This window comes from Mesocricetus auratus, unplaced genomic scaffold, assembly GCF_017639785.1.
Source record: "Mesocricetus auratus isolate SY011 unplaced genomic scaffold, BCM_Maur_2.0 Super-Scaffold_100006, whole genome shotgun sequence".
Taxonomy (NCBI): Eukaryota; Metazoa; Chordata; class Mammalia; order Rodentia; family Cricetidae; genus Mesocricetus; species Mesocricetus auratus.
The window spans coordinates 76,575,501-76,595,908 of record NW_024429190.1 but is presented as its reverse complement, the minus strand read 5'-3'; the positions used below and the strand labels follow the sequence as shown (position 1 = coordinate 76,595,908).

The following is a 20,408-nucleotide window of genomic DNA, read 5'->3' as shown; positions in this document are numbered from 1 at the left end:
TTGAGATGACACTGGACTTAGAAGAAAGTGTCACAGTTTCCAAGAAAATCAAGTATTTTTGCCTCCCACTGCTTGGTTTGTACTTGTTGTGTTCAATTCTAGCTATACCCAAGGTTGGCAAGCTAGTAGTGAACCTAATTACCCATGCAACAATGATAGTAACTTTTGAGCCAAAGAAAAGCACCACTAGTCCCTAGTGGGAATAGTCCTTTACATGCAAACCATTGGCACTAAGAATGGAGCAGTCAGCTAAACCTAGACACTTTCCCTATTGTCTTCCAGGTAGATCATCAGCACCAGCAATGTCTGAAACTACAGCAGTTATTTTAATATGGCCAATCAGCTTGAGACTCACACTGTAATGCCCACATCTCTAGCAGTCCTTCTTAGACCCCTCCGTAAATGAATATGGTTTTTATTGTTCACATAAGTCACATTTTACATATTCTATGCGAAATGATTCCTTTCCAATTACTGCAGCCTCTCTGCCATGTCACAAGACTCACTTTCGTCCCTGATGCTGTCTGTTTGTACTTCTTCCGTAGCCCATCTTGGGCTGTTTAATGCAGCTTGCCTCGGTGTTCCTCGAAAGTCTTCTCATCTAATCCACACAAGGAAAGAGGGGGCGGGCTTCCTAATTCCGTGGAGATATTTTAAACTTAGAAGCAAATGGTGTACTCTGAATACAGTCAGAAAATTAAACTGTGAACATCGGGTGGGCTTGGTTTGGCTCTTTAGAGGAAGTCAGTCACTCTGCCTTATGTCTACAGGAAAACTATGTATAAATACTACTCAATTTGTTTACACCGGAGTGTTGCACGATGCTGGGTTTTGGCACAAAGCACACAGAATGCACCCCGTGCCTTCTAATGCATGCTATTTAGAGTCAATCTTCATTTGTGAGTCATCAAATGAAAGGAGCCTGCCTCTCCCTCACGTGCTCCATCACCCAGAAAGGGGGGATTACCCTAGCTGGGTCCAGGTTACTAACCCAGCACACATGGAGTTATTTGATCATATTATATGAAGTCTATTCAACTTTCAAAGTACATTTTTTGGACAAGCCTGAGAACAAAGTGAAGGTAGGCTGTGGTGAGCATGGATGTAGATGGCAGGTGATGGTGAAGAGAGCCAGAAGGAGGAAGAGACTAAGGGAGAAGAGAAAATAATACTGCAGCAGCATTTGACAGACAGTGTGACTTCCTTGGTGAAAATGAATTGAAAAATAGAGTTTAGGTTCCACCTGGGCCCTGTTTTTAACCTCATGGACAGTGAGATACATTTTAAACAACGCTTTTCATGCTGCTTTGTTTTGTTTTGAATTTAGGGGTACGAGTGAAAGAAATGGCATCAGAAAGAAGGTGGCTTTGAACAGTTACAAGACTCCTTGTGTCTCATCAGAAGGGCCACTTTTGCTTCCCAGTGATTCAGAAGAGACAGAAACTAAGTAAATTTAGTTGGGAAAAGAAAGTGAGCAGAGCACTGGAATTTATCGCTCTTTGGTTCCTAGCTGTGGATGCAATGTAACCAGGCACCTTACACTCCTGCTACCATATCTTCCTCAGGATGACAGTCTGTATCTTCAAACTGGAAGCCAATACCATACCATGGGACACAGAAGAGAGAGAAAGGAAGTGAAATTCCTTGTCCTGTACACTGAGAAGCAAGCTGATGCAACAGCTATTGACTCTAAGACTGGCTGGCAGGCGGGTATCACTGTGTGTGCTAACACTGATGCTGTTCTGAGGAGGACGTCTATTGTCACTACCAGGTGAGAAGGAGGCTGAATTGGAAGACGCAAGAGCTCAAGGGGTTAGATTATACGTGAGGCCAGTGATGGCAAGTGTGCTACAGCTTCTGCCATGTTGTGCCTAGCAAGAAAGGGTTGCTCGTGGAAAGGGTTTGTGGTGGTGGTGGTGGGATTTGTGGGGAGTTTGGTTTTAATAAAGTAACTGTGAACACATGTATTTAGTGGTTCCTATACACCAGGAAGATGGTAGCCCTTTCAGGTGGAACAGTACATCTAATGGTCACAAGACTCCTTTAATTTATGCATTAATCTATGACCAAATCTCAGCGTTGTAGATGGTTTTATCCCTTCCACTTTTGCTAAAGAAAATTCCAAAGTGCAGTGAGTATGATAGGGAGACTTTCAAATGCATTGCAGTTTATAAATAGTAAATTTTTATCAAGCTTTAGTACTGGAGCTAATGACTTATAGCTTTACTTGACTTGCCTCTGGTGACTTGGGACTTGACAAGTGACTAATTGTGAGGCATGAGCATGTCCACACATAGAGTGAGCCCTGTCTTATTGCACTTGGTTATTCATTCCTGTGTCCCAGATTCACTCTGTCCTTCTAATTATCAGCTGAATGTCACAGAAATACTTGTTTTTGATAGAAGTACATATCAGATAAGAATTAATAAAAAGGTTATATACAAACACCACTAGAAAAATCCACTGAAGAGTGGGATTTGGGAAAGGATGACAAGCTATTCTTGCTGACCCTTTCACCTTGCAATATGAAAACCAAAATCAATAGCTTCCATTAGGACTTGGGACAAATCCGTTAAAGAAAGGGAGGGCACTTTTTGTTAATTTAAATAAATATATCTTTAAGGCTATTTCCAATACATTAATCTGAATATATAAATATATATGTGCATATATATATATATGTGAGAGAGAGATAGAGAGAAAGAGAAAGAGAGAGACAGAGAGGGAGAGAGAGAATGAAATCAGAGGAGTCCTATTTGGAGAAAGGAAAGGAGCTAATAGGACTGGGGAGGGAGAAAAGAAAGCAAATAGCAAAGTAAAAAGGTACACATGCATGAGAACATCGTAATAAAACCCATCCTTTCCTATGTTAGCTAAATTCTAAGTTAATCTTTGTTAACAGTTACTCTTTTCAATAAAATTATAGGGAGTTTCCAGCCACAAATTAGGTCTTCTATAAAGGACTTTGGTAATCATTTTGAGGTCGCTCAGGGACATCACAGTTTAGACAAGGAGTTGAAGAGATGGGTTAAAGCTATGTAAACCAGAAGATCTGCATTTGGATCCTCAGTGTGCACTCCAAAACCAGGCACAGCATCAGGTACCTGTTAACCCAATGGCAAGCCAGGAAGACACAGGCAGGCCCTTGGAGCTTCCCTGCCTGCTTGCCAAAACTGAGAACTGGAAAGCTCTGATTTCTCTTAGAAAATATATCCTAGGGGAGCAAGGCAGAAAGTGATAGAGGAGACACCAAAAGTCTTCCTCTGTACTGAGTACAAGCATTTTTCTAGTTGGTGTTACTACTGCTGGACAGCCCTGTTCATCACTGAAGGAAGTCAGGGCAGGAACTCAAGCAGGGCAGAAACCTGGAGGCAGGAGCTAATACAGATGTCATGGAGGGTGCTGCTTACTGGCTTACTCCTGGTAGCTTACTCAACCTGTTTTCTTATGAAACGCAGGACCACCATCCCAGGGACACCCCATCTGTAATAGGCTGGGCCTGCTCCCATCAATCACCAGTTAAGAAAATGCCTTACAGCTGGATCTTATAGAGATTGTTTCTTTTTTTATTTTTAAACTTAAATTAGAAACAAGGTTGCTTCACATGTCAATCCCAGGCCTAGAGATTGTTTCTTAATTGAGGTTCCCTCCGCCCCAATGACTTTAGCTTATGTCAAGTTGACATAAAACTAGCTAGCACAGGTGTCAATACCCGTGTGTGTGTGTGTGTGTGTGTGTGTCTGTGTGTGTGTGTGTGTGTGTGTGTGTGTGTGTGTGTGTCATGGAATCTGAGTAAGTTGAAGTCCCTTATATACAAAAGCATTATATTCCCGCACAATGTACATACATCCTTTATATGCTTTAAACTATTTTTAGGTTACTGATAATTCCTGCATCCTCATAACCATCCCTTAGTGCTTCTGGGGGTGGTTAATTTTTGGTTCCCAGTTTGAAAGTGTGATCCACCATGCCAAGGAGATTTGGTGGTAGGAGTGTGAGGCACGTGGTCACATCACATCTAAAACCAGGAACCAAAGAGATGCAAATGTAGGTGTTCAGCTCACTTTCTCCTTTGTATTCAGTTCATGGGGAGAGCCAATAAAATGATGCTACCTACATTTAGGGTGTGCCTTCCCACCTCAGGTTAACTTGATGTAGAAAGCCCACTCACAGGCACACCTGGAGGTGTGATATTAACTGTCACAGTAACAGCATATAGGAACACTGTAGAAATTGTCGTCGTCATGTAATCATTACCATAAAAAAACATACACACTCAGCACAAACAGAACTGAGACAAGTAACAACGTAGTACCAGGAGCCACAAGACAGTGTGCCTGATCGCTGGCTGATTGACAACTATGTGGGGGCAGAATCCGCGAATGTGGAGGATGGAGTGACAAATACAGTAGATGCCAGCTCAGCGAGGTGTGTGTTTTATGTTGTGTGTTTGGCTGCTGTTTGACAGTACTGGGGAATTTGTACACCAGGCAAGCACTGCACCACTAGGCAATAATCCTAGCTCTCTTTTCATCTGCATAATTTTCCAGGCTAGTTTTGGATCCCATCTGTAACCCAGACAGGCCCAGAACATGTGATCCGCCTGATTCAGCTTTCCAAGTAGATAAAGTAATAGAATTGCACCACTAGGCTAGCAAAAGATTGTTTTAATTAAGGAAATGAAGAAAAGGGAAATGAATATGGCAAGGTGAGAATAAGGGAAGAAAAATAAAATGGAGAGAGAAAGAAGGAAGGAAATAAATTTTCCCATTCTAAACAAACTAAAATCTCATCGAATAGCTATTTTTTTAAACAATAGTATCATTGTGCTAGCAATTTGTTGTCTTGCAATTACACATTGAGAATTTTAGGACTAAATTCCCAACTCAAACAAAAAACAATTATTAAATTAATGTGAAGAACTCATGTCATAGTGTTGGGCAAGCAAAGGCATATCATGGTATAGAAATGTGCAGGAATGCCACTGAGAAATATCATGTCTAACTATACTTACAGTTCTAGGGGAAATGTACATGAAATGAAACCAGATTGTATTTAAAAAATTAGTTCAAGTTGAAAATATTCTTCAACATCCAGAATTAATATATACTGCATATTTTGATGACAGCTATCTCAGATGAGCATGACAGAAAAATCATAAAAATGTAAAACACAAAATTCTATCTTAAAAAAAGCACATCTTGCCCTTTACTATGGTTGTAAGGGACAACATTCTTTGTGATGAAATTGGCAAGGGATATTGGTTGAGCTGGCTTCTTTGAGGTAGATACAGCCTCCACTCTAACTGCAGTCTCTAGCCAAATAAAACTTACTAGGGACATCCCAGGAGGAATCTCAGATGAGAGGATCAAAAGGCAGCTTGATGTTGAAAAGTGAAGAAAACTGAAGGTTTATATACCTCTGGCTAGAGGGAGAGATGATCTTGACAGGAACCAGGTTAATTGGTTAGCAATTTCTCAAATACGAACTCATCATGTTATTCCATATTGTACTATGATTCAATGGTACAGAGAACTTGTTCAAATAGTCAATTTAAAGCATAAACTTCTCTTCTGAGAGCTGGGAAATGTCTCAGTGGTAAAGTTCTGATGAGTATGAGGGTCTGAATTCGGTCCTCGGCACCCAATGTAAAAGTCAAGCATGACGATGCCGAGAGGGAGGGATCCCTGGGGCTCGGTGGGCAGCCAATCTAGGTAAAGTGCCAAACTCTAAGGTCAGGGAAAGTTGCTGTCTCAAAACATAAGTGGAGAGTAATTGTGGAAAACTCCCAACATCAACGTATGCACATACACACACACACACACACACACACACACACACACACACACACACACACACATTCTTTTTTCTAAGTTAAGTTACCAGTACCATTATGTCTAATTCTCAGGGGTTTTCAGTGATTTAATAAAACAGACAATTCTACATATGCTTCCATTTTAAATAATTGTCAACATTAAGTTAGAAATGCTATATATGGGTCAGAACAAGAATTAACTATTTTGGGGATAGAGTCTCCAGCAGTTATTGTCTTTGAACTCTTTTTTCTGAGGGGTTACATTTGGCAGTGAAAAGAGAAGACTAACATTTGTGAAACCACATAAATGCATTAACATGTTAAGTATGTCTAATGTCCTGATTACAGATTTAAAGCTGTTTCAGATGTAAAAGGGGAGTCATCTTGGGATGGCTAACCTTTTATTCAGTTCATAGACATCTGTATCCCATTATACAGGAGTTCACAACACTTCTCCAGTCGGTAGCAATGGACTGGGGACAGACAGTGGACTGTGTGACAGGAGAGGACCCTGAGACACAGTTGTTCAGAACAGGAAAAAGAATCCTACATGGCAAGAGACATCAAACAGATGGATACAGGGTGTGAGAACAGCTCACAAGAGAGCCTCCCAAATTTCACCCCATTCTCCAGTCTGGGCAGAGAATGAAATGGGGTGATAGGCAGGAACACGATTTTCCTTATTTCCTCTAAGTACAAAAACCGTTATGTGAAGGGACAGCACAAGGCATCTAACAGACAGGAGGCATCATCAACACAGGGTTAAAAAGAACCAGAAAACTCTGTGGAGAGTCCAACCGTGTGTGCACCTCACATTAAATGAGTGGCTGAATGGATGTGTCCAAGGGATAGGAAAGACGGAATGGGAAATTCATAGTTAATACAGTTAATACAATCTATTATGTGTATGTAAATATGTATCAGCTTTATTAATCATGAGAGTCCTCTATACAGAACTGTAAACTTCCAGAACTCCCAGCATGTTCTTATGTTAATTGATAGATTTGGAAAAATTCAAATCCAAGCTTCATTCCGTTTGAGCTACAGGGAATGGTGTATTGTTAAGAAAGAATTACAGTGGAATTGGCAGAGTCCACAGGAATAGGTAAAACTCATTCACGGAATCACTTTTCACCGTAAGACAAGGCACATTTATTTCCTGCTTCAGACTTTGCAACAAACAGCCTATGTAGATCACTAGTAGTCAATGGATTTTTCCCTGTCTAAGACAATTATAAGTGACCATGCACTACAACCTCTTGGTTCCTCTATTTGTACTCAGAACCCAAATTCCAGTCATCCCCAATACAGCTATCATTCCATTTGACAAACTCTGATTAATGAGAAACAGAATTAAAAAGGGAAAGAGAGAGAGAGACAAAAAAGCATCTGTGGTACCACAAACTGTTCCTCTAACAAGGGCTCTGATAAAAAAAATATTAGATGAAAAGGATAAGGAGAAAATTGGCACCCTTTCCTTCTTGACAGTAATCCCTAGGGAGACAAAGGTGAAAAAAAGATACCAATGTTTAGACAGGACATTTTACTTGGACCTGTAACCAGGACAGAGGCCAGTAAGAAAGCCCTCCAACCCTCCACACCAAAGCAGTGCCTCAACTACTTAGGGAAGGAATAAAGGACCTGGAGGAAAGGCATACATGGTTCTATCCAGTTTGAAGAATTTCACTAATTCCTTCCACTGCTGGGTGAACATGTCTGACTGTCTCCAGCATTCCCTCTCATCAGTGTTCAAGTTCAACAGCCACTTTTCTTCTAATGTCAACCCTGGAATGGAAATACAGATTTAAGGAATGACTCAGTCACATGTTCAGAGTCCTTTCTGGGACCTTGTCTACCTAGAATGCATTTCATTGCAATCCACAAAGGCAGGGGCAGAGCTGAGACATACCCGACCTGATGTGGGATGTATCTCCCCAGCTAAGAAGAAAAAATTGCCATACTTCCCAATGAGCCATGTCCCTTCCTTTTCCAGCAACTTAGTTGCAGTCATCAGGCCATTAACATCTTTCTCTTGAATTAGGCCCAGGTCCATCACATCTGCTTTGGTCCATGAACCCTCTTCCCTGAATGACTTGTAACATGGCCAGAAATGAAACTTAGGCTCTTACTAGATTTAATGGATCAAAATGGCATAAGGTGAAACAATGAAACAAGATCTATCTACGAATAGGAATGCCTACAGGGATAGTACAATTTCATTTAAGGACTCCAAAAACTCCATGTTAACTATGGGAAGATGGGCTTTATCAGGTCTCTACATCCTGGTCTGGACACAGGAAGTATATTTCCCAAAGAGCTAATCAGAGTCTTCTCAAAGCTGCCAGCCCATCCCCTGAACTCAGTAAACATGAGAATTCTGAGTTACTAGTTTGTGCAATTGGCATGATGCGCCTAAATTGTGACTATTATTGCTAAGGCAGAGTTCTTCCACAGGCATTACTGAATGCCACAGGCATTACTGAACACCACAGTCCTACTTTTTAAAACTTGAAATCAGGCTTCCTCCTTTCCCTTTATCATTTGACAGATGAATCTCCTCAGAAACCCCTGGGTAGGACATTAGCCCTGCCCACCTCCAGGGGACCTTTGCCTTCTTCATGGCTGACTTACTTTATTTTAATTTTTACCATTCTACATGGTTCTGCCAATTGCTAGAGAAAGCACCATGAGAATTAATGAAATGATCAGCTAACAAGTCCCGAAAGCAGAATGCAGAGTTCATAGTCAATGGCAATATCACTATTATATTCCTGGGGCAGGGGGCAGGCTACAATCAGATGTTTACTTTAGAATGTATCTCTAATGACAGATGGAACTCATTTCACTTCTCATTCTAATATACATATATATATATATATATGAAACTGAAGAATTGTATAAGTTACACTTTAAAATAAGAAGGCCTATTGTTTTCATCATGAATACTTCCATAAGATTGCTAACATATTTCACAATAAAAATCTGGAACTTCCACAATGACATCCAAATACAAACATCAGCAGAGAGTATGTCGCAAAATGCAAAATGCAGCATTGTACGACACATTTCACAGTTTCAATATAAATAGAAGGACTGAGAAAGGGGTGGAAATTCTCTCTCTCTCTCTCTCTCCACACTTCTGATGGGACACAGGGCCTTGCAAAATGAAATTTCTGCTGAGGTTTTGGTTGAAAAAATATTAACCTAAAAAGCCAGTCAATGCAGTGCCTACAAATTATTCCCCCATCAAGTAAACATACACTGCTAAATGTATTAGATATGTCAAAAGGTGTCAGTTAGATTTCCAAAGGTGCATAAATTTTAAATGAATGTCATTATAAACTTTTTAAACAGTGACATGAAGCTGCGATCTCTACAGCGATTCCTCTGGACCTATAAATCTTTGAAAACCGATTGTTGGTACACCCGACAGAAAACCAGCCTAAGGCTTAAAAAAATCCAATCAAGATGTAGATCTTATCTCATAATCTTAGAAAGAACTTCAAAGTGTAGTCTTATCGTTTCTTGTACTGGCTGGTTTTGTGTGTCAACTTGACACAAGCTAGAGTCATCAGAGAGGAAGGGGCCTCACCTGAGGAAATGCCTCCATGAGATCCCCCCATAAGGCATTTTCTCACTTAGTGATCAATGTGGGAGGGCCCAGCCCATGGTGGGCAGTGCCATTCCTGGAATGCTGGTCCTGGGAACTATAAGAAAGCAGGTTGAGCAAGCAAGACAGGAAGCAGCTCCTGCCTCCACATTCCGGCCCTGTTTGAGTTCCTGTCCTGACTTCCTTCAGTGATGAACATTGATATGGAAGTGTAAGTCAAATAAACCCTTCCCTCCCCAACTTGCTTTTCGGTTGTGGAATTTCATCACAGCAGTAGTATACCTAAGTAAGACAGTTATTTTTTCCCCCTTTAGAATATCCAAAAACAGAACTAACAAGAGGAAAGACAAAATTTAAAATAAATACTGTCTTCGTAACAGAACTGAATATGAAATGACAAGAGTTTAACCAGGAGGGTTTTAAGACTGCCTCTTCCAGGAGGGTTTTTAGACTGCCTCTTCCAGGAGGGTTTTTAGACTGCCTCTTCCAGGAGGGTTTTAAGACTGCCTCTTCCAGGAGGGTTTTAAGACTGCCTCTTATAGGCAAGCAATCTTGTCACTACCTGTGCTGATGGAAATGGAAATAGTATTCATCTCCCCCAGAAGCTAGAGGGTCCAATTTCCAAATATCTGTGGATATTACAGTGCAAATTTTACAGGTAAGGCTTGGGAAATATTTTCTCTGCCAGAATCACAATCATTTAATTTTTAGAAAACAAGATGAAATGTGATATTAAGCAAAACCTATATAGAGAGTTAGGAGTGGGAATTAATTCTGAGTCCTATCAGTCTCATCTTTGCATTGAACTGAGGAAGTAGGGAAGGAAGGGAGATGCCAGGTGACAGGCATCATGAATTCGAGAATAAAGATTGCCTTCAGCCACCACACCATTGTTATTTAAAACAGCAAAGGGGACCTAAAAACATCTCCTGTAAGATCTTGGGAGTATGAATCATAGCATCAGAAAACAGCTTCTAGGAAAGCAGTTAAAAATAGACAAAGAGGAGCCATCCTGCAAAGCCTCCTCCCCAATGCATGAGGGTCTTGCTGCTGTGTTGATGTTGCCTGTCTCCTCTGGAGAAAGTTATGAATATTAAATAGCATCACTAACTAAGGGCAATGCTGATTTATTCAAACAGTGCCGCACACTTCAAGCTAGGCCAAGATGACAGCACACTGAACAATCATCTAGACCTTATCCTTGTCATCCCTCTCATGACTGACCAAGCAAGAGGAGTTCATGTATTCATCTGCATGGAGTCTAAGACTTCAGCTATTTTTCAAGTTTATTTGAAACAAATGTGTTGAATTAACAACCTAGGTTCATAAAAGTGAGCTAAGGAATGTTCTACAAAAAGACCAACTCTGCTAATCTCTTCCAGTTGCTATGGCCACGTCAGAGTTAGCAGGTAAAATAAAGAACCAGATACAGCTCCACGCCCAGCTTCAGAGGTCAAAGCAGCTGGAATAGTGGTCACCAGCCACAAATCCAACAAAGGTAGGAAAGAGTAAGGAAAACATATGGCCCTGGTGTCCTACTATTGTCTTCCTGCCAGCCCCAGTGCAAGACTCCAAAGAGATGATCCTCTCCTCTCTCCCTCTCCTACCCCTTTCTCCCTTTTCTCTCTCCCTCTCTCCCTTCTCTCTCTCCCCCTCTCCTTCTCTTTCCCTCCCTCTCTCCCATCTCCCTCTCTTCCTTTCTTCTCTCCCCTCTCCCTCTCTTTCTCTCCCTATCTCTCACACATATATATATATGCATACACACTCACACATACACACTCACATATGCTCACACACATGCACATGTGTATACTCACACATATTCTCATACACACTCATGTGCACACTCACAATGCAGTCTCTAATACACTCACACTGAGACACGCATACACACACGAGTATATACACAAAAGAGGGAGAGCATACAGCTTCCTTTATACTAAGCTGAAGACCCCTCAACAATAACAAACTGTCAGAACAGGTGTATGCTGGGGTGGGTGGGAAGAGACATGGATAAAGTTTAAGCTGAATGTGAGATCTGAGTTTTAAATTAGCCTAAAATTCAACAACTAAAAATGACCAGTACAGTTCCTCAGACTTGGACATAATTAACATATGACTCAGCAACTCTATTCCTAAGAGAAATGAAATCATATGTTCACACACACAAAAATACTTCTGTGTAAATGTTCATAACAGCATCACTCATAATAGCTAAGAAGAAAACTAACTCAAATACCATCAACTGAAAAAGAGTTTAAAAGTATGGTATATTGACATGATAGCATATTCTTCAGACAGCAATAAGAAAGTATAAGTATATTCTACAATATGGGTGAGCCTCAAAAATATGCTAGATATCATACACTAAAATTCAGAATCTGCTTTCAGGATTCTTCAACATGCATAAAAACTAAACAAACTGTTTTCTTACAACTTACATAGTTTCCCTGGGTTGAGAAATGTGAGGTAATAGCTCTGGGAAAGTAGACAGAGGCTGGATTTAGACAGGATAAAGCTAAAGCCAGGCAGATCAACTGGCAGAAGAAACCTCAAGGCGAAGAATCAACAAATGGCTGTTAAATATCTCATGCCAGGATGAAAACAGCTCTTGAAAGACACTGTTGTCAGCATCCAACATATAAATGTTCAAATGATATTTTCCCCTCTCACTTCCTGCTCTTACTTCTGTTCTCTGCCAGTGGCATAATGTAAAGTGCTAATGCCTCTGCTAATGAGACTATGAGAATGTGGACCATCTGGCTCTGTATGTTGGCTTGCATCATGAGCATAAGAGCTTTCAGCCATGGTGAGCAAAAGCAGTGAAACCCAAGGGATTCGACTCTGGTGGTTTCCCCACCCCATTGGTGCTGATAGATCTGTCTTATAGGAAACAAGAAAACCAGGGCTGCCTTTCTCAGAAATTTCTCAGAGATTCCTCTAAATCTTCTTGGATCCCATCATAACCATTTTCAGCAGCTCTGAAGGGCCCAAAAATTATCTAAACAAAGAGAAGAGACTGCAGTAGTGAGCACTGCTTTTGCTAATGGGCTTGCACTGGGTTTCAATATTGGCAACACAGGTTAGAAATTAAATCAAGTCAGTCATTGCCCTGAAATTTGCCCAACCATCACAAAGAAACTCCCGGTGAAGCTAAGATGGACTGATCATCAAATGATTTTCTTCATTGTACAATTAATGAGGTATATACTATGGATCCTAATTTAAACACTCTGTGACAGGGTCACCTGATTGTCAGAGATGTTAGCAGTGAGGAAGATGATGGTGATGGTAGTGGTGGTGGTATCAGTAGGAAAAATAGCTAGCATATATTAAGCACTTAGTGGGACTATGTACTGTGTTACATTTTGAAACACTTCACACGACTCACAATCTATCAGGTAGATATTTTTACCACATATTTTACAAATATCAATAACAAGGTATGACATCTAATAGCTTATCGAAGGCCTGTAACCTTTGGGTAAATCTTCATTGAATCCAGGCAGTATGAACCTGTACCCCAAGCAGCTTGTCAGACAAATGTCCAGAGTGATCAAACCAGTGTACAGAGTGTTAGGAGGAAGGATAATTGCCTCAAGCTGTAGCCCTCTGCCCAACCATCTAGTTTTAGCTCAACATCTCCACTGCTTCCCTGTCAGATACCCTCTACCTACCAATGGGCATTCTCATCCCTTTCTCCTACAGACAACTGTAACTTGATGAGTAATCACATGATTCCTTCTTCTTTAAGAATGAATGATGGAATGTCAAGAGTATGTCTATAGTCTAGGTGCTTTCTTAACATAAAATAGTAAAATAGATTCACAAGACAGTTCCACGTCTTTCAGAATGGGTCCCAAAGGGTAGATACACACTTGGATTCCTTTGCAATGAACAATGTATAGACAGAGATTTTTTTTGACTGTTTAGCTTTAAATTAAAAAGAAGATGAATAAGGAGGAGGAGAAGCAGGGGGAGGAAAGGGAGGAGTGGGGAAGGATAAGGAGGAAACGAAGGAGAATGGCGACAATAACAAGAAAGTTGCATGAAACAGGAGACAGGGAAGGTCTTGGGATGAAATTCTAAATTTTTTTATGTCACTCAACTCTCTCTTGGTATGTCTCTTTTAGTATGTCTTACCAAAACTCTCTCCTAGTACCTTCCTTCATATGCACCAAAACATGTGTTCAAGCACCAGTCTTCAACAATGTACCAAAGGCCAGTACCATACCTTTTCATCAGTTTTAGTTAGGGTCTCTATCAACATTATAAAAAACCATGACCAAAGACCAAAAGCAACAAGGGGAGGAAAGTGTTAGGCTATCATTCATTACTGAGGGAAGTCGGAGCAAGAGCTCAAGGCAGAAACCAGGAGGCAGGAACTGAGGCAGAGGCCATGGAGAAATACCGCCTACTGACTTGGTCATCATGACTTGTTCACCCTATTGTTATATACAACCCATGATACCTCACAAGGGTGGCACAACCCCCAGTGGATAGCTCTCTACATCAGTTATTAATCAAGAAGTTGTGCTGAAGACTTGCCTATAGGCAATCTGATAGAGGCATTTTCTCAGTTGAGGTTGCTCAGACAACTCTAGCTCATGTCATGCTTTCAAAACACTATCCAGCACAATCACCATTTATATGCTTCAAACATGAGAATCATTCTTCAACTCTCACATTAAACACCTACTTCCAGAAAGTTCCAATAATCTTGAAGCAATAATAGGTGTTTCCTCTGGAAGGTCTATTATTTTTACATTTCCTTCTTTAAAAAATGTATATGGTGTTCTGTAGAAACCATAAATGTCCATAACTGTCACTAGAATTTAACTCATTTTTTTTCAGGAATGCTTTTAATCACCTGTGACAGAGACTGCTTATTCATTTCCACATGCTGTAACATGCTACATGCTAGGTCACATGTCCAGCATCCTTTGCAATGAGGTGTGGTTATAAGACTATGGTGGTCTGGATGAGAAGTTTCCCCAAAGACTTGATCACTTGGTCACAGGTGGTTGTGCTTTTGGGAGCAGTAATGAAACCTTTCAGTAGAAGAGAATGTGATCAGACAGCTTCCCGATCATGTCACTGGTTCTTCCCAGCATCAGTCATGTGGAGACTCTGCAAACACCACAGCCTTCAGAGTGTTGTTCCACTTGAGGCAAGAAGGAAATCTGGTTCAATGTGACTCCACAGCTGGTATTCCTTCCAACTTCAAAAGCCTGACACGGGGGAGCTTATTTTAGGCATATTTAAGCACAGTACAATTTGGAAAAGCATTTCCTGGTGATCATTAACACAAACCTGTGTGTACAACAAAAACTTAAGACATGACCACATGGAAACTCTTGTGAAGTACAAGTAACGTCTTCTCTTACAGAGTAGCTGAGGGGGCAGGCTCAAGGTAAACAATGTCCTGATAAGGTTCTTGGGAGAGGGTAGCACTATAGATTAACTGAGATAAATGTGAGTCTGTGGGAGTTGGTGTGGCCTGACTATACACATAGCACAGACGTCACCATGCTATTAACCACAACTTTTTTCCAGACTTCTGGATGGAAAACAAGTTATACACCTCTCCCTTTAAGAGAGAACCCTGTGGTTTTTTTTTAACATTTCTGGTTTCTCTAGTGCTTATCTATGAGCACAAGGACCTACATGCTTCCTATGATGATGGACTCTTCCCTAAGTGATGGTTGGTTGTGGTATTTTATCATGGCAACAGAAAAGTAGTACAGTGACCCATTTCACCCAACTCAGAGTACGTGAACATGACAAGATGCACTCTTGGTCAAGCTATGCAGTAATTCTTTTCTATTCTTTTCCTGGATGACTTGAAGGGAGGGGATTCCATGTTGAATTTGGAAACAAAAGTTACAAATGCAAAGTAATTGTCAACACGAGTGTCTAAAGTGCTACTTGAAGCAGATTTCTCTTCACCTGTTCAATTTCTCTTCACCTGTTCAAATTTACCGAAGAAAGGAATAAGCTTCTGCTACTTTTAAAAGAAATAGCTCTCTGTCTCTTTGTGCCTGTGTCTGTCTCTGTCTCTGTCTCTGTCTCTCTCTCTCTCTCTCTGTCTCTCTCTCTGTCTGTCTCTCTCTGTCTCTCTCTCAGAATGTCTATAGGGACACTAGAAACCTCCACATTGAATTTGGAAATGACCCGTAAGATGAGCAGCTTGGATATCATCTGAAAAGTAAACTCACATACCAACAGTTGGTGCTGGTTTTCTGTTTACAATGTGTGATTCCATCTTAAAATCACCCACATAAATTCTCTCATTGCTTCTCCACTTCTAAGCCTTTTGGCTAAGACTATATGTGTGCATTAGTCTCATTTAATGCACATGGTAACATCATGAAGAATGTGATAATGATCTCATTGTCTAAACAGGTTCATCAAAACTTTAGCTCATCAGTCTTTTGCCCAATGTGTCACAATTGTCAGCCGATAATCTTCAACATAAAGAATTTTACTCCAAAGTCTTTTTGTTTGAAATGAAAAACACTATAATTATTTTCCCGTGTTGAAAAAAAATGAGACATTGCTCAACAGTGGAATAAAATAATTTGAATTAGTCACATTTCCTATCTCTTGATAGAACAATTTCTATGAAGTTCTAAAGAATCCCTAAAACCTCATGAAGACATGCAATGCTATTTTATGTTTCTCTTTAATACCAAATATCTCAGATGTTACACTTAAGTCTGTCTTAGATTTGACAGTGAAATTCCTTTCACATTTGCAGTTTCTCTTTAAGCTCTTAGCTGTGACTTTGGCTTCTTTTGATTCCTATTTTGTAACAGGGAACAGTGAGTGCCTGAGAGGTTTCTAGATTTCATGAACTCATGAGTTTCATTAAGTATATAAAATTAGACCTTACTCTTTAATCAGCAATCAATTCTGCACATTTAGAGGTCAACCCTCGGGTTACAATACTCAACATCACTTTGTGCGCTGAGTTAGGAAAATCTATTGTGATCTAATATAGTGTCATCCTCATTGTGCCCAGAAAAAACATTCCCCACACACTGGATCAATATCTGTGGTGGGAAGTCTAAACTATATTAATTGGGTTGGTGCCTGTCTGGCTTTTAGCCATTTTCTCAGAAGTCTCAGACTAGATTCGAAAAATCAATGTTTCCCGCTGCCCTTCTAGCATAGAGGTGTGTAGGAGGAATTTAGCAGAATAGCTCAAGGCAAAACTCAGCTTTGAGTTACATTACAATATACTTCAGGAGAGAAGTCAGACAGATTGCTCCATGAGAACAGTCACATACCCGTACCCTTGCCTTACTTTTAGAAATAATAACACCCATGTCAAATATATAGTTTTTCCTTCATGCTATGCTAGCTATAGCCAAGGCCTCAGTCATTGATCATGTTTTTTAAGTGTTTATATTTTATCCTATGTGTGTTAGTATTTATATGCATTAGTATTGCCTGTATGTATGTATACCAAATGTATACCTACTTCCCTCAGAACTGGAATTACAGTTCTGAGCTCCCATGTGGGTGCTGGGAACTGAACCTGGGACCTCTGCAAAAGCTACAAATGTTCTTAACCCCATAGTCAACTCTCCAGCCATCATAATTATTAATGAAATATGGCCAAGTGAACATTTTCATGGAATTGGTTTAAATCTATTTAAACCACCCTCTCAAGGATGATTATTGCAAATCTTAGGAGTATACAGTGAAGGAGATATTTTATAATTTTCTGTACTGCTGATTTTCAACTTTTTTCATATCACTTTAATGTAAGATTAAAAATGAAAATAGGAAATAAATTTGAAAATCTGGGAAAATATAGCTCTATACAGTGCTGGTAGGAGCAGCCTGAGTAGTAAAATGGTAGATACATAAATGCCCACATAGATCACGTTTCTGTATTTTTCCCTAGAAACAACCCAAATCAATTGTAGAGTTTTCAGTTGTCTGTGAATGAAGTGTGCCTCTATATTAGCACATTCACTTGTAGCCAATGGTTTCTCGGCAGTTTTACCCTGATGAACCAAAATTGTAAGGTTGAGTATCTATTTTTTAGAGTATAAGATATAATAAAGACATTTAACTTTGTGTATTTTTAAGTTGAATAGGTATTCTTTTGCATTGAGTTTCAACACTTTGCACTCTGCCAGGGAGCTATCTGAAATCCTCCAGCATGGGCAGTTGACTATCTGATAAGCCAAGTGCAATTTGAGGCAGATTATGAAAAATATTGCTAAGTCTACAGAATCAAGTTTGGAATATATATAGCGAAGCATTTATATACATATATAATTTATATATACATATATGTGTGTATACATATATATGAAGTTTTTGAAGAGATGAATGCTGAGGATACAGATTGAAAACACTGAGAAAATTGTATCATTAGCAGGTTTTCAACATATTAGGAAATGGCTTCCAAGACTCCTCTCTCAGAGAGTTTGTGAAGTTTGTCTGGAAGTTGCTTCCCACTGTCCAAAAGGCAACCCAGTCTCTGCCTAGCATACAGATCCCTTTTCACCATGACCCCATCTATCTCTCTAAGTTTCGTACCCTCTTTCCACACTTATAAATACAGAGTTGCCATTGTTTGAGTGTGACATGTCCTCACAAACCAAGAATGATTGTGCATGCCTGTAATGCGGGTACTTCAGATTTGAAAGCAGTGGAATAGCAATCCATAATCATCCAAGATTGCATATCAAGTTCAAGGGCAGCCTGGGTAACATAAAACCCTGACTCAAAATCATATAAGACAGAACAAAAAATGTTCCCCACAGGGTCATGTATTTGAACACTTGGTCTACTGTGGAAGCTCTGGGACTATGGCCTACCTCGCAGAAATACATGGCTGAGGGAAGGTCTTGAAGGTACCATCCTTTTATGGGGTCTCATCTGAGCTCTTTGCTTCCTTCTGCCTATGGGGTGGACTAACTCAAGCTGTCATACATAAACACATGTAGATACAAGCAGTATGCATATGTATGGATAGATAGATAAATAGATAGGAAGATAGATAGATTGATTGATCTATATAAATAGTAGATATTTCATAAGACAATAATGTAAATTCTTAACTCTGGTAAATATTCAAAAGCTAGCATTACAACTGGAGTTTATAGCATGCTCTTACACTGTTTTTATTTAACTGAATTACGGGAATTGGAATCTTGTGAACTATCATGCCTCATGAACTTAAAATACCAAAGGCCAGTCTTGATTCAAATTCCTAATTAAGATCTTGAACTTTCAACATGCAAGGAAGTAGCCTTAATAACATGCTATTAGGAATGTTTATACAAGCGAACCTCAAACATTTCTCCTCTCATTTCTATATTCACTAGATGTAGACAAAAGGAAAGACCAGGGATGGTGCCTCTCTCTCTCTGCATCTTTCATCTGTTGATAAGCAATGGCCATAACTGAGAAAACTCAAGAGGTTTTTCTTTTCTTTTTTTTGTTACAGTCTTGAAACTTGTGACTAAGATCATAAGGAAATGATTGACCACCAAGGAAACACAGAAAAGCACAGAAACTGTCCCCAGAGGAGTGTGGCTATGTGGGCAGTTTTCCTTAAAATACATTTTTTCAACTCATTCCTAAAAGGGGAAAAAAGCTCCCTTTACTATGAGTTCTATCCCCTAGTAGATGCCCATTAATATTTTCTCATGAAATAAGTTTGCCTGAAGGATTTAGACATTCCTTTAGGAAAACTCAAAATTTACATTAGACAAGTATAATTTGCCTCTGAGTCTCAACTAGCCAGTTCATTATGACCAAATCTAAGCCAACAATGTAAAAGAAGCAGACAAGACTCCTGTAAACAGATCCAACAGGGAGTGTGAGATTTCTCAGACTCCACCAGCTGCATGGATCTCTACGGTCTGCAAGAATCATTTTTCTGACTTACCAAGGGCTTGGTTTCATCTTCATCTTTGAAATAGTAAAGCTGATCCCCTTTGAGGACAAACCAGCGGGTATGCCAAGTCTTAACAAAGCCTCCTTGCTTCCTCAGCCACCCACACTTGGTGGCATTCTGCCGCCCTTGGCCTTGGGAGTTCTCCGTGGAGTCATTGTTCTCCTCCATTTTCAAGCTGATGGCTTTTTCTGTTAAAAGGAAAGAAAAAGAATAAGGTAATCTATCACCACTGTTCTTAAGAAGAAAGAGAGGGGAGAGAGAGAGAAAGAAGAAAGAAAGAAAGAAAGAGAGAGAGAGAGAGAGAGAGAGAGAGAGAGAGAGAGAGGGAGGGAGGGAAGGAGGGAGGGAGGGAAAGAGGGAGGGAAGGAAGGAGGGAGGAGGAGGGAGAGAGAAAGAGAGGGAGGGAGGAAGGAAGAAAGAAAGAAAGAAAAAAGAATATGTATCAACCCACTGACTGAATTTCTAGAAGCTGTCCACAGAACTGCCAATGTTATGCCCAAAGGGAGAGAGCATGGCATAAGTCCCTGCCTTCTCAATGGGGGTGAGAGCCCTTTCTTCTTGAGTAGAGCTACAGAATGGGAAGGTTCTAGAGGAACGGGCAATAAGACTGAGTTTTCAGCATCTAGGCTAGTGTATGTGCTGTGCAGTGCTGGGGGCCTGCATGTGCATGCCTGGCCTGTGGTTACCTGAGCAAGCACTATCCCCACAAATGTTAATGCTTAATGAGACTATTTTTAAAACCTCAATGGAAGATGTTTGGTTTGCACATGTGAAAATCTCTGAAGATGTTGTTCTTTGCTTCCTCCAGAGAATCCACAGAGGGCTTTCTCAGCCAGGGATCTGTGCAGCCAAGTAAGTTTTGGAGAAAAACAAAGAAAGAAAGGAAACATCCGCCGTGGCTAGATGATTTTCTTTTCCTTGCCAGCTCCCTCAAATTTCAGGAATAAGGGGTGGTTAAAATGCTGTAGGCATTGAGCACCATTCCAGGCTGTGTGTAAAGGAGCCCAAGGGCGTCTACTCTACATATAGAGAGAAAATGAGCCACATGAATGGAGAAT

General features: G+C 40.2%; 1 protein-coding gene across 3 annotated transcripts in view; it reads right to left on the bottom strand.

Moving 5' to 3' along the window:
- Nucleotides 1-20,408, bottom strand: part of Arhgap24 (Rho GTPase activating protein 24) — a 600,446-nt gene that overhangs the window by 280,346 nt on the left and 299,692 nt on the right. For all 3 annotated transcript variants that reach the window (XM_040747531.1, XM_040747530.1, XM_040747529.1), the window contains exon 2: nucleotides 19,342-19,538. In XM_040747531.1, the coding sequence (XP_040603465.1) occupies nucleotides 19,342-19,518 (177 nt within the window). In that variant the 5' untranslated portion in view covers nucleotides 19,519-19,538. The remainder of the gene's footprint in view (nucleotides 1-19,341; nucleotides 19,539-20,408) is intronic.